Below are 14,701 nucleotides of genomic sequence, written 5' to 3' on the forward strand. Positions count from 1 at the left end.
GGATCATTAGCAGAAAACTGGCCTGGCGATGACGTCACCGGGCGTTTCTAGGCGATGCACATGAAGTCATCGCTCGGCGAGGTTACCACCCTCTCCCAGGTTACCCTCGCCACAGCGTGAGGCGTGGCCACCGTATCCGGCGTTCGTCGGCCACGCCTCGCGCCAGTCTAGAGTGCTGTGCTTTCGCTAGCGTGGCGTCCCTGTGCCGAGCGCCCTCGCGCGTCAACGCTACGTCGGATTATAAAGTGGCCTTTAGAAGACTGCACGCCGACCCCGGTACTCGGGGTCTGCTAAGTTTGGCTAAGAACCAGTCAAGCCAAACCAAGTTAAGCAAAGGAGAGTAAAGTTGAAGCTAGGGAAGGACCACCAGCTTTGCTGTTTGCCCAGTCTTCGCACCACTTAGTGTGAAGCTGCCTCTAATTTTTTTTTTTTTTTTTTACTGTTACAACATCAAAAATGCCTACTACTATGGCAAGATTTTCGTGATGCATCCACTTGTATTTGAAAAAACAAAATTCGCACTTTGCCTTTAGCAAGACAGCACAGTTTTGTCGCAATTTCACCTGAAAGGCGAAGCATTGATAGCGTTAGCGAAGTACAGTTGATTTTCGTTAATTTGACCCTGACGGGACCGACAAAACTGATCAAATTATCTGGCGGGTCAAATTAATCAAGATGCAGAAAAAACGCTAAAACACACCGCTGATTCTTATGGCTGTATTTGCTCAAGTTTAACATGCCTCCGAAACGTGCGACAACTTTCTATTTGTCCAAAGTATAAAACTAACGTAGAAATGACTTAAAGCTTCTAACCAAAGTAGACATTTAATGCACACCAATTCTTTCGAATGTCGCCGGTTTTCTAAAGTCAGCTTCGCGGCTATGCAGCCATGTTATGCGGTAAAGCGTACGAACGCTGCGAAGGCAGTTTTGGTTTTGTACTCGACTGCACCACGCAGGCAATTTTTGGCCCAAATTCCTTGGAAAACAAACGGTGCCCATTAGAATCAGGTAAATACCGTAATCAGACTGTGAGCTACTGCTATTGCTTGAAAATCTTCCTAGGGTGCGCCAGAAATAGGCGTTTTTGACGGGAGATGATGTGTGTTTAACGCATTCACTGTCCCCTAAGCTCTGTTGAGACAGACGCTGGCACCGAAGAGTAGTCGTTATTGAAGTCAGGGGCGTGCCTGCGGTCTGGTCAAGTTATAATTATCCAGTGAATGCCAATTTTAGGATCGAAAGAACGAACGTTTGGGCCCATAGAAATGCATGGGGTGCCAGCCGGGACCTTCGGTCGGGATCGAATTAACCGAAAAATTGAATTGACCAGAGTGGAATTAACAGAAGTCTACTCTATTAGACAACATGAAGTAGGTTTCCAGTTTTATCAGCAGTATGAGTTGCAGTAAACATTCACTTACTGATTAAATTAACGAGCAGGGTGTGATGCACGCACAGGCAAACATGAATAGATCTCACTCTATGACTGCAAACACTCGCTGCCACAATGCTGGCGTGAGGAAGATTGCCAGCCTCAGGTAGCTACCACTTCGGCTGCCTCTTGCTTCAATGCGTGCCCGACACTTGATATTACGCGACCTCAAAATTCAACACTAGTAGGTGCGTGAGAAGACAGCGCACGTGAAGCGACCAGGCATCTCGGCTCGCACAGTCCTTGCACGCGCCGCAGATTGCCTTCAAGATTCGGCGCGTGGCCCGCAGATGCACTCAGCCATGCGCAGCCACGGCCAGGTACTGGAGGAGAGGCGTGCTTGCCTACACCCCACCCTTCCCTCAGCAGGGGCTCACCTATACACCAGTTCCACCCTAGCACGTGTTTGATCACGTGACCTACAACATTGGGCATGCTGGGAGGACAGCACATTTAGCCACCATCCTTCTCAGCTCACCCTCACGCAGCTTCCTATTGCACCAATGGATAACAGCACGCAAGGGACGATCTTATCGCACTTGGACTTTACATGGAACCTCACGCCTATGGCAAAAATTCACCTGGAGTGCCCATATAATTGCTATTGCAATAAAATACAAAAGCCAGAGTTATTAAAACCCAGTACCTGTGGCAAGTAAACAACCTGGCAATCTGTGATCTCGGGGTCCAATTTCTCAAGCTCTCCATAAGCAATGCGGGTCAGGAGGTCAGGAAGGCCGTTGTAAACACGCTTCTCTGAAAGATACAGGGGCTGTAATGACGTGCGCCATCGAAGTGTGCAAGCGTCACAACCCGTAATAGAAACATGGCACTTACTCTCGTCAAGTGTGCTGTCAATGCCCCTGTTGACGACAAACCGCTCTGCGGCCTGTGACTCCGCAAAGTCAAGCTGGGGTGAAGCAAAAAGAAGGTTAGTTGAATTTTGGTGCCACTAACATGGGATCATGCTGCATCATCCACCCTCGACAGTGCTGATTAATGGTAAATAGAACATCAATTAATTTCACCCCAAATTTTGAAGACAAGCTTCTTGAAATTTGCTAAGCAAAGGATTTTCGCTGAATGAATACGACCTCATAGTATTTGGCTTCAGTTCCACTATTGTGACATGTGCCCTAAAGCAATGAATTACAGAATTAATTAGTACAGTTTTGTTGATTAGCTAACATCATCTTGCATTCTGTGTTGCAAGAAGTGTCTGCCTTTTCAAGTAATCCAGCTGATGTGACAAAAGTGCAACTCTACCATTGGAGATCTTTAATAAGTCTGTTTTCAATAAAATAGATAGCCTGGTACAGTGCACGAATTCCATGTTCACTTGGACCAAACTGAATATCCAAACATTAATAGAAAATGTTTCACTTGCGCTGGATTATCTTTGCACAAGACATTGTGCTTATATGGGTATGTTTTCGGGGACCTATTTATTTCTTGGCATAACTCCATTCTAGTGACCCTGGTATATGCCATGACCATAAATTTAAAGACTAAAAGGAAAGGAGGTGATCCCTGCTACACATAATTACATCAGAGCACAATGTGTAATCATTCTGTAGATAGTTTCGAAGTGCAATTGCACAAATTTAAGCTTTGCAGCCTGTATAAAGCCACTAACACAAATGCAGGCTAAAATGGAAGTGCAATCACATAGCCTAGCCATTTTAGGCTTGTTGCCATTTTAATTAATGCTGATAGTACACGTCTGATTTTTCAGGTCCTTGGAATAAAGTGTTTAAGAAGTTGCACTTTCGCCCACAATACAAAGAAGTGAAGCAATAGCTGGCACTATGTTATGTGCAGTAAGTGTGGCATTGTTTCATACACGCAATCTGCTTTCGAAAGAAGAATACTTCATTCAGATACAATTCTAGTCCGAGTTGTTTTCATCAGTGAAGGTGGCACTCTCCGATAGTGAAGCGGAGAGATACTGCTATTTTGTCCTCCTCATCCTGCCTCTCACTTCGTACCACTGGCTTCGTTTCATTTCTTTCACCTTGGTGCTGGTTTACGGATAAACAGCAGAGTATTGCGTAAGCCAATCATAGTTTGTCAGTCAGTCATAGAGGCTGGCGGCTCAAGTGCGCCCTCTAGGCTCAGTATCCTCCTGTGCCATAAGCAGTGGCTGAGAGGTAAAATCTTAGACCGCCAGTTTGCATGCCCCGAGCTTGAAATCTTGCATGGCAGTGACAACCTGCAGCAAGCATCAAAATAACTAGAGGAGCGAACCCATAAAAGCTAGTACTGTAAAAAGTGTAGCGCAACCGGACGGTGCTGTCCATGTGCCTAAATTACTGGGTTTTATGTGCCAAAACCACAATCTGATTATGAGGCACACCGTACTGAGGGACACTGGATGAACCTTGCTCATCTGAGGTTCTTCAACATGCACCCAATGCACGGTAGAGGAGCGCTTTTTTGCATTCTGCCCCCATCAGAATGTGGACGCCGCTGTTAAAACCGAACCCGCGACCCCTGTGCTCAGCAGCATAGTGCCATAGCCACTGAGCTGCTCACACCTCACGCTTTGCCTTAGCCAAGTATGCTGATGAGGGTGAACATGGCAACTTACTGTTTTCTTGATGAGGGCAGTGATCCTCAGAAGGTCCTCGATTTGTAGAGACGTCATCTGCACAGAAAATTATGCAATACAGCCATGAAACAAGAGCCCTGCCACGCCCGCGAGAGAAAAGCGACACAGTAGCGGTGGCAGGCCAGCAGCTACGCACCCACCTTCACAAGGATGTCGATGCTGCATTCAGACGAAAGGCTGGAGTGGCAAATGCCAATGATGGCAACAACATTTACAAAAGTCTGCAACAGAACAGAAAGAAAAGGCGCTTCGTAAGCATTCTCTATGGTTACAAAAGCTGCTTGATGTTATGTTATTTGAAGTTTATTACTGACATTCTTATGCAATTCTAGAGATCTTCCACTTTTGTTTGAACCCATAGAGGCTAGTACAGGTTCAAGGAAATAAATATAAAAAATATTACCGCCTGGTATACATAGCAACATGTCATATCACAACAATCAATATGCATAAAATTCCAAACACGATTAATGCAGAGCATATAATATGATTCTACAAATGCAAATGTGCATCAGAATTTAACTCTTTCGTTACCACATCTATAAAAATCGATCATTTGATTGACAGTTTTTCTACGCGTTGTTATACATTTCTGTAGGAATTCTACTAGCAACATGATGCAACCTCTGAAATGATGACTAAACTTTAGTTACTTGTCAGATTGGCAAGTGGAAAAATAACTCTTCGACTGGAGGTATCGTCGAGATTAGCCTCCAGTGCTTCTAGCACTTCTTCAATAAAGCGATGCAAAAGTGGTACATTGGTCGACTCGGCAACATAATTTTTAAATGACAGCAACAGTGATGACATAGAAGCTTCTCTCGGGTTGTCAGTTTTCCGATATGACGTACAGGCAGTTTTAATGATGTCTCAAACAACAGTAGATGCTCACGAAAGCATGCTATTTTGATAATTGTGTTTGCCTAATTGTAACCACCTTCTGCGTCATGGCATCACGACACAGTAGAAATGATTCCGAAACTGGCTGTAAGCAATTATGTTAAATGATTTAGGGCGCTCCGAGGCTCGACGGTATGTTTTGCTGGGTTTTAGAGGTCGGGGACCTTCATCTAAGAGGAAGGTTTAATTCGAGGGCTTCTATCTGAATACATAAAATGCAGACATTTTCTTTTCTTCTTTTTTTTCCTCAGTAACTACTGCACCGAATTTGATGGGGTTTCTTGCATTTAAAAGAAAAATTTTTAATCTAGTGACTGTTAGACGTGGATATTTTATTTAGCAGTGTTTTACAAAAATTCTTGAAAATATCAAAATTTTGAAAAACAAAACTATACAGTTTACAGCTCTAACACAGCAATGAAAAACAATGTCACAATTCTGCAAACTGAACATAATAATACATTTAAAGCCAGCAAAACTGATATATTATACACCACCCTGAAATATATACTAATTTGTAATTAGGACTGTAAACTTTGTAACAAATTCACATAAGCTACAAATTCATATATAAATTTTTCCCTCTTACGATGTTCTAACAGATGAATTTTACAGAAATGTGACATCTGTTTTCGATGCCGAATTACTGATTTGTAACCGTACTTCTATTATTTTCAACCTTACAAATTTTCAGCAATTTTCTTTTTTTAATTCGAAAACCTAAATCAAAATTACACTGGCTACAGTCACAAGAATTTAACTTTCTCAAATGCAACAAATGTCATTCAAATAAAAACATTTGTGCATTTACATGTATTTGAATAGGCGGCATCGGAGTTGGGTTCAGGCCCAACTTCGATGGGCTCAACTTCGATAAAAGGAAGCTAAAGCTTCCTTCTATCGAAAAAAAAGAGTAAAAAATATCATGCGAGTATTCGTTTAACATGTGCCCAGAGTACTGTACACAAGCATTCTTGCAACCCAGTCACATCAAAATGTGGTGGCCATGGCCAGGAACCGAACTTATGACCTCACGCTTGGCAGTAAAAATTACAAGAACTATGCACTCCTCACTTTTGCCTTACACAATTCTACCTAAATGAAACAGAGTAAAATTCGGTTCAGTAGTTTATACAGTCGCCTAAGGAATAACCCTCCAGGCTATACTCAAATCATTTAGCCATCATTTTTGTTTCTGAGCAACATTATAATTTGCAGAATTAATGTGAAATAAAACATTACGCAGCCAATGAATACATACGGATATATTGCGATCAACATGGCTGTACAGAAATGCTGCAATAAGGTACCACGCGTCCTTCGAATGCAAACTTTACAGATGAATAAAAATTTGTCCTAGTCCAATGCATTCTACTAGTCAAGGGGGAATAATAGTATTTCCCTACAAGAAACTTTCTCCACATTGCCCATTTCTGATGAACTTGTTTGAGCAAGGCATTAAGGACAAGCATTTTATTTTGCCAAACACGCAAGTGTTGGTGGCAAATCTGGCCACTCCATGCTTATGCTTTCTACATATGGCTGGTACCATTTGTCAGCATGCCATGCAAGACACGAAGCTGTTTCCATAAGACGAGACTGTCTTTATTATTACCCACTGTGTGATTTTTTTTATTGTGAATGGGACTACTTTCCACACACAAGGGAGATTCTCAAGCTATAGTCACTAGATGCTTCTATTTCACCCATTTACCAGAAAGCTGCCATGTCATCCCACACACACCTGCTTTGAGAGAAGGATGATCTCACACTGCAGTTTTATGAGCAGTCTAAGGGAGATGAAGACAGCAGGAATAGGCAAACACAGATCCTGTTGATTTCTCTAGTGTTTGTCTGCACTGCGTTATTTGTTTAACAAAAATGCATTACTTAACACGTCCAAATTGTAACGTTTTCCAGCCACTACTTCCATGAAATTGGAGGTCACTCTGATGTAGGTGTACCACCCAGTATTGCCAAAATGGGCAACCATTCTGACAGAGTGCATTAGTGTATTAGGAGACTGATTTCACACCTTGTAGAATGCCTTCCATTCATTGACAGTGGCAGCCGCTTTGCTCATTCGCATGAGAATCCCCTACCAAAAGAAACAAAAGAAAGAAAATGGTGTTAATATTATTTTTGCAGTAAGCAGTATTCTGCAATAACAAAGAGCTAGACATTTGCAGGTTGTTATCATGAAGCACTAACAGTCTTTACCCACTTAAGAAGCAGGATGACCAAAGACACTGACTAGACTGTTCACACAAACAGTGCTGAGATTCAACTGAAGCTTACTGAGAGAATGCATACAAGTTTGCCACAAAAATATTGCCGAAAGAGCTTGAAATCCTGTCCTAAAATAACAGAAGCATTGCTGCATAATGTTCTTTATCCCTGTGGATCCTGTGTACTCATTTCATACGTTGAATTGTAACTTATGTTTTTCCAATCTTAGTGACTGGATATATTTTCGTCACATTTCCACGTTACTGATCATAACCTTGAGCTGGTAGACCGCTCTTTGCGCATAACCCTACAATCTGTTTCGGTCCTCACTGTTTCTTTCCATAAATTCAGTACTACTGAAACTGTTGTAGGTTCATACAACTGCACAGTAATGTCTTGCAATTTCTGTTTTCTGCGCATGGTCTTGCCGCCAAGAAAACTGAAAATTACCACTGACTACTACGTGCAGTGCGTACAGTAGTTAACTAAAGCAGACATACCGACACATCCTTGACGTTTGCCAAGCATTCTCGCAAGCTGCTGACAATGGGTTGGTTGTGTGGAACAGTGAAATAGGCGACAGTAGCCTGCCGTGACTGGAGGATACTTAGGTCTCTTGTGGGTCGGCAAAAGAGCTTTCTGGTGGCGAAAAGAAACAACAAAGGTTACGGCATTCCACAATACCAGTTGCCTCTGGGAAGACATTCCAGCAAACAAAAACTCAGTTTATAAAAATCCATCCTAGCAAAGCTTAAGAATCACAACCTCATCGCAGTTGGAATGAAAACCCCCCACTTTGGTGCTCATGTCTGTGAGGTGGCAGAGTATATAGATAGTGCTATCGAAAGCTAATGCGACCTGTAATATAAATGGATCTTTATACTAAAATATGGTTAAATATAAATGTAGGCTGATGATGATGATGTTCCCAGATTAGAGTGCACAATTCTGGCGCATCTATACATCAGATATATGAAGTTCATCTCGTGTAAGAAATAAAGACTTCTACGAGAAACAAAGCATGGTAGCACAGACAGCGGATGAAAAAGTGAGAAAAAGATCACTACAGAGTATGTCGGACAACATTGCTATAGCTCTTCCTAAAAGTAATAATCAGTGCCACCTTATCCTAAATGTATCGGCACCTCAATGATAATCTCAGCTAGGCACCAACTTTTCCATATCATCTTATATCCAACAAAATGATGCATTCGTTATTTTATAACTTCAAGCAATAAATATTTTTTTACACTGAAGCTTCGTGAAAGCTCAGCGGTCAGGATGGGCAAATCCCCAAGCAAAGCAGCCATGCCATGTGCGGCTAGCTCGATTCCAGCAATAGTCAGTGCTTAGTGTAACCAAAGTGTGCTAGCATGCATCAACCTCATACAAGTAGCTCATCCAACTACTTTCAGCTTTTGCTGGTTGGTACATGCAGAGCCTATAATTGTACAATTCTGAAACATTGCCTATCGTATGGATTAACATGATTTTGGCACTTTCTTGCTTTGTAATTTCTTCTAATAAAGGCTTTTAGCTAGCTAGCTGGATAAACACCATGACTAAGCAGTGCCCAGTAAACTCCTTACCTCAGCTCCCTTGCTCCAACCTTTGACCTGCAGTGGTTGAACAGCCCTAAGAGAAAGCGAAAAAAAAAAAAAAAATGCAAGTTAAAGTGATAGATAGTGCTCTAGGGTGCCAGTGTGGCACTTTTGCTAAGAACAGACCTTTCATAAGCAAGACAAAACGACATATACAAGCTCCCATACTGACGGAAAAATTATAGTCAGTTACTGATAATAAAAATGTTAATACCATTGCATTGCAGCATGAAAGAAAATGCAGCTTTGCCAAATTATAAATAGATTTTGGTACAGAACTGCTCCGTCATACTGTATCCTCATTACACACTGCCCAACAAGACTGCACTGTGAATGCAACACTTCTATGCCCACACTACATCGTGTAGCTTTTGCAGCATTGCCTGTTAAGTATGAAATGGAGTAAAGTCGTAAGTGTCCCTCTAAGCAATACCATGATCACTAGTACTACAGCGCCTCACCAAACAAGGAGAGACCTTCCTTGCCAGCAATGCCAAATTTGTAGACAGAAGGATGCCACTCTTCCTTGAATATCTGCAGACAGCTGTGGGTTGCATGAAAAGTGAGACACAGTTGCCAGTGAATCAATTTGGATAGCGTGGAACTTGAACTCAGACTAACTGGTCATAAACTGTTTCACCTTACCTGAGTGTTGTTTGGCTGACGCGAATGCGATCTTTCCTAAAAGGAAATTTTGTGCTGAGAAACGAGATAATGAAGACATAGGGATTTTTTTTTTTTGTGTCGCAAGCCATAGAGTTTCCTACAAAGATTACCATAGGGAACCCTGGCACTGCAATTGTGAAGCTACCATGGAAATCATGTGTATATGGCTTGAAATGTTTCTGTGACATTGTTTATGATGATTTATCTGTCTAAATTTATAAGTACTCATAGTTTAGTACTCAGCAAGGCAATTAAGTCTCTATGCAAATGCTTAACCGTTGCAAATCGTCGCACTTATTACACAATATTTTGTTGAAAACAATATTTGCAAGGTCGCAAGGCTGTTTAAAGCCAGAAAGACAAGGTTTAATCAAATCCATTTAGCTCATGCTGGCTTAACTACGATACTTGAAAATCCTGTAGCACCAGAGCTTCCTCTAATAATTTTTGTAGAAAACTCTAAGGTGCAAGCCACGTATGGCCACACAATGCCATAGAAATGTTTTTCAAGAACTTCAAGGCATGGTGTGATGAGCATAAGAGACATTTTGAATTGTAAGATGTAACATGTCTGTAAATATGTCTAAAATTTCTCTGGATAGTGTAAGATGACAAAATCACATTGGTTGGGTAGTTGGTTGGGATTTGTGGTAACACATTGCAGCAAAACTAGACGAGGACAGAGACGAATTTGAGGCACGCACAGCGCTAACTTTGAACTACAAATTTTTATTTGTACATATTGAAGCATGAGTGAGGGCTCTTAGTTCGTCTGGTGGCTGCAATATTTTCAATCAGCCAGTTGTATTACAAAAGAAGTTGTAATCTTTTGATTGCCACATGCTAGTCAAATGTCCCTGCTTCGTGGTGCACAACTAAGTGTACCCCGCTAACAGTCTTCCTTGTGGAGTACATGTGCTATGAGATTAATTTGTTCAAGCTAGTGGAACTGAAGAAATACAATAACCAAATGAATTTTTTATCACTAGTGCCTATATGAAGTTGAGGAAGAGTTATTAGATATAAAATTTGCCGCGTATCTGCGTGCTTCGCTGCAAATGTTGTCGAAAGACGATAGTCTTCTGCCGGCCGTACTACATGAGTGCTGGTCTGATCCGCGGCCACCCGTGATGCTGTTCTCATACCATTTCCGTCCTGGCATGAAGGTTTGTTTGAACAGATTTCATTTTACCGCATTATTTCATCAAGCGGCCATTTATGTTTTGCCCTGCCTCAGACAGCGCTTCCTTTATGTTGAATCGGCCGCATCTGGCTGGCATTGATAAAATTGAGGAGGCGCTGCGCGAGACATGGACGCCATCTGGCAATACATCGGGAAACATGAGCTTGTGCAGAGGGTTTCCTTCCTCCATGGCAGAGGGCGCTCGTCGGCGCGCAGTCGGGGAACGTCGTTCGTCGGCGCGCATAGCATGGCATTTTCAGCGCAGCTTAAGAAACTAGGGTCTTTAGAGTTACGTATCTGTGTATTTTCTATTAAAGGCACACACCTCCTAATACTTACCTAGTGATGTTGCGCCTCAGATATCTGTAATATTTACTTTGTGATCGATAACGTTCACAAGTATGAACAGCCGCACCAGTTTAAGTAGTGTGGGCGGTAAGCAAGTGGTCCAACTTTGGCCGGGTGGCTGAATCGGGTGACAGACAGACAAACAGACAGACAGACAGACCAAATTTTCAGCGTTTAAGTTCCCCAAGAAAGACTATCGTCTTTAATATGCTGACTTCAATCGATTCTCTTGCTACCACTCATACAGCTATGCCTCCTCTAAGCCTTGTTTACTGAAAATCTGCTAGCACTTTCTTTTTTTTGCTTTTCACTTTATTATTTGTTCATGATGCTATTTGCTAACAATTTTGTTGTTCAGAACATGACAAATACACTCGCCTATGACAGAGGACAGCTATTACCTTAAGTTCTTGAACTCTGAATAAAAAAGTGCCAAATGCTTTGCAATGTGTTTCGCTTAACTTGAAGGCTCCCCCAGTGCTAGAAAAACACAATTCTAGGAAAAAAAATATAATGATACATATTGATGGTTTCTAGAGCCACTCATTCGGGAGCTCTGTGCAGGTTCTACGGAAGCCTGCCGCAATTTCCAGGTGTAAAAGCACAGGCATTTAAATCAGCGAGCACGGCTCGTACAACATCAAGAAAACATCACACTGCCTCACCACTTACAAGCTGCATGTCACAATGCCTCGAATCAGATGGCCGTCCTGCGAGCTTTGGAGGCAATCAAGCTTGCATTGACCAAGATAGTTTAACAAGGCCCCGGCAGACCTAACCTGAAATGTTCGAAGCAAACTTGTTTAGTTTCCACCGAGCCAAAAAAAAAGTACACAAAGTGATTGATTGGTTGATTGACTGATTGATTGGAGAGCTTTAACATCCTAAAGCAACAGAAGAGATGTTGCAGTAGAAGGCTCTGTAATCATTTTTACTCCACCCACTCCCTCGAGGTCCTTTTGCATGCACCCAATGTTCAGTAGATAAACATTTTTTCATTCTGCCTACACTGGAATACAGCCGCTACAGCTTGGAATCGAACCTGCGACTTTGTGTTCATCAACAGAACGCCCCAGCCACAGAGTCATTATGACAGCTAAAGCACACAAAGTGATCACGTGTCCATAAGAGTAACTTGCTGCCTTGTTTGATCCATAAAAGTGTCGGTGTACTGTTACCAACAGGTAAATACTATGTAGGACAATGCACTACGATATGTGTACCTTTCAAAAAGCATCTAGAGGGGCCCGACAACACTTACTAATGAAATTTTAATGTTACTCTAGAGATGAAAGTGCACTACAAAAACAGCTGTCCTCTACTTTGAAGGCTTTTCTAGTGGCGACTGTGGCTCTTCAATGACAAGCTGTCATACTGCATTGTTGCAGCTTCTTTCGTCTTGTGCCCACTTAGTTGGTTTCTTCCAATGCGCCGCTATTTTTCTGCTGTTTGCTACTTCCTGTATGCTGCTTGTCAGGGACGTTTGAAAGTACCCAGCCAATAGCCATTTGGTAGTGGTTTAGATTAATCCATAATATGATGGATGTTGTAAATTTCAAAAAAAAAAAGGAACCACCATGAAAGAAGAACTCTTTTCCAGCATGCAGGAGTGGCAATTTTTAAATGTACATAAAGGTACAATGAACATTTTCCTGAGAAATTCATGACAATATTATGTAACACATGCACTATACTCCGTTTCAGTAGTTCCGTGCAGCACTGTGGAAGCTACAGGCTTCATCGAACAATCAGGGGGGGGGGGTGGGGGCAAACAAATCTTAAAGGCTCTCTTCCGCACCCTGTCGCCTGCCAGTGGCGAGCGCTGAAACTAAGAATGAAACTGCGCAGCGAGACCAGCTGTTGCGATAGCAGCGGTAGAAAATTTATTCCATATTCACTCTGACGCCAAAAAGGCGTGCGTCTACAAGAAATTTCAAGATACAGAGGAGAAAGACGGTGGCAGCGCTGGCGTAAGGGAGGGATCAGAAAGAGCACTCAGCCAGCGTGTTGCACTGGATGGTGGCGCCATCTCTTGATCCCCCTTGTAACATCCACTTGCACACGATGCACTCGTTGACATTCATAAATGCAGCCCTTTTCTTGATTAGAATTCGAGCAGTTTTATCGCACCCCTTCCGCGCTGTTCCAAGCATGTTAAATGGCAACTTATTCATTCTCTTCATGTAAGAGAGCAGCTTGGAACGATATCACACAAGCGAGCCTGCGGGCACCATTTTTGCGGATAACGAAGCACTACCCTCTGTGGTGTTGTGGCTGTGCCACAACACTACAAAAATAAATTTAGACACTGTAAAAGCAATTCATTGTTTGTACTTTTTAAATGCCAATTAATGTCTGTATGGCAACATTGCATTGATTTTTTTTGTTCTTTACACATTTTTATTTGAACAAGTGCAGAACTCAGTTTTCAGTAACAGAGAGCTTCAATAAATATTTTATTAAAGAACAAAGCAAATTCGTGCAATAAACTGCCGACAAGACCACTTGTCAAGGCCATTTAGCCGTCCAGCGAGTTCCGAACTGCGGCACTGTATCTCGCTGTGCAAGAATCGGCGCTCACTGGTCACATAGCCTTGGCTCTGTTGCATGGAACTACTGAAACAGAGTATGATTTGTTTACCACATGCATCCAATTTCCTGAATGTCCCCTCAATAAGTTTTAACCACCAATCTTCATATTTGGTGCTGTTTGACATGCACTCGCAAAATACACTTGTAGCATAAAGCTGCATACTACTTAAGGTTACTTGCTCTTAAAATGATCAAGGCACCAACCAAAATTACATGTGAAATGAAGTCTTACCATGGCAATGGCATTAAAATCCACTAAGGATGCCATGAAGACAAAGCGTGCCTCGTCAGAGAGTCCACTCGGCATGTCAGGTAGTGTCATATACAGAAGCCTATGCCTGCTGGGTTCATATGCTGTTGGAAGCATAAGGATTCGGTACAGAGGCATGAGTGATACTATTAAAAATTAATAAATTAATTTCATACCAAAGTCCTTGAAAGGAAGGGTACGGATAACCTCCTTGTCATAGGACCTCGTATCCGACGAGGCATTATCAGACGACACTACAAAACAAATTGGGCATTTCAGTTCATACACACTGCTGTGAAAGCTGAGCTGGCACTTACGGAAATCATTAATGGCTTTCATCAGCTTCTCATCGGATTTGGCACTTAGCAGAACACAAGACGGTCTCACTTCTTGCAGCACTTGGCGTAGGACGGAGGTCACATAAGTAAATAAACAAAAGTTTGTGTGGAATAAACAGCAACTTACCTGAGAACAAGAGGGAGTGTACTGGTGGTAGATCATCTTGGTCAGGAATAAGGTACATTTTGCATGTGCTGCTGTCATAATAAGCAGCTCCAAACCTTCTTGATGACCACGCGAGGCTGAGGATGACCTAAAAACGGGTAAAAATGGTGGCACGAGTGACGAATCATGGGATGCAAATCAACGGCATTAACCATACCTGCGAAGGGTCGTCGTCACTTGTGCTGAATCCATTCCGCCTGTCAGCAGTTGCCGCAGTTGACAGTGTCGTGCTTTGCATGGCATTAGCGAATCGAAATGCAGCATAGAATTCCTTTACGGTTTAACTATCGCAACAATACAGCACGTCTTATACAAACGTGATACAGCTGCTCCGCACAGCGCACTGCATTTTGTGTTGCAGACGAAAAAAGACCAGAATTGG

General features: G+C 42.3%; 1 protein-coding gene across 3 annotated transcripts in view; it reads right to left on the reverse strand.

Annotated features, from left to right (window-relative positions):
• LOC119434095 (mutS protein homolog 5-like) overlaps positions 1–14,624 on the reverse strand; it is a 41,385-nt gene extending 26,761 nt beyond the window's left edge. For all 3 annotated transcript variants that reach the window (XM_049658813.1, XM_049658814.1, XM_037701408.2), the window contains exons 1-15: positions 14,477–14,624; positions 14,281–14,407; positions 14,133–14,213; positions 13,992–14,069; positions 13,798–13,919; positions 11,646–11,752; positions 9,422–9,457; positions 9,238–9,320; positions 8,765–8,810; positions 7,676–7,814; positions 6,982–7,044; positions 4,187–4,267; positions 4,026–4,082; positions 2,273–2,345; positions 2,082–2,191 (exon numbers count right to left, since the gene is read on the reverse strand). In XM_049658813.1, coding sequence (XP_049514770.1) covers positions 2,082–2,191; positions 2,273–2,345; positions 4,026–4,082; positions 4,187–4,267; positions 6,982–7,044; positions 7,676–7,814; positions 8,765–8,810; positions 9,238–9,320; positions 9,422–9,457; positions 11,646–11,752; positions 13,798–13,919; positions 13,992–14,069; positions 14,133–14,213; positions 14,281–14,407; positions 14,477–14,557 — 1,284 coding nt within the window. In that variant the 5' untranslated portion in view covers positions 14,558–14,624. The remainder of the gene's footprint in view (positions 1–2,081; positions 2,192–2,272; positions 2,346–4,025; positions 4,083–4,186; positions 4,268–6,981; positions 7,045–7,675; positions 7,815–8,764; positions 8,811–9,237; positions 9,321–9,421; positions 9,458–11,645; positions 11,753–13,797; positions 13,920–13,991; positions 14,070–14,132; positions 14,214–14,280; positions 14,408–14,476) is intronic.
• Positions 14,625–14,701: the final 77 nt, after the last annotated feature.

This window comes from Dermacentor silvarum, chromosome 11 (genome assembly GCF_013339745.2).
Source record: "Dermacentor silvarum isolate Dsil-2018 chromosome 11, BIME_Dsil_1.4, whole genome shotgun sequence".
Lineage (NCBI taxonomy): Eukaryota > Metazoa > Arthropoda > Arachnida > Ixodida > Ixodidae > Dermacentor > Dermacentor silvarum.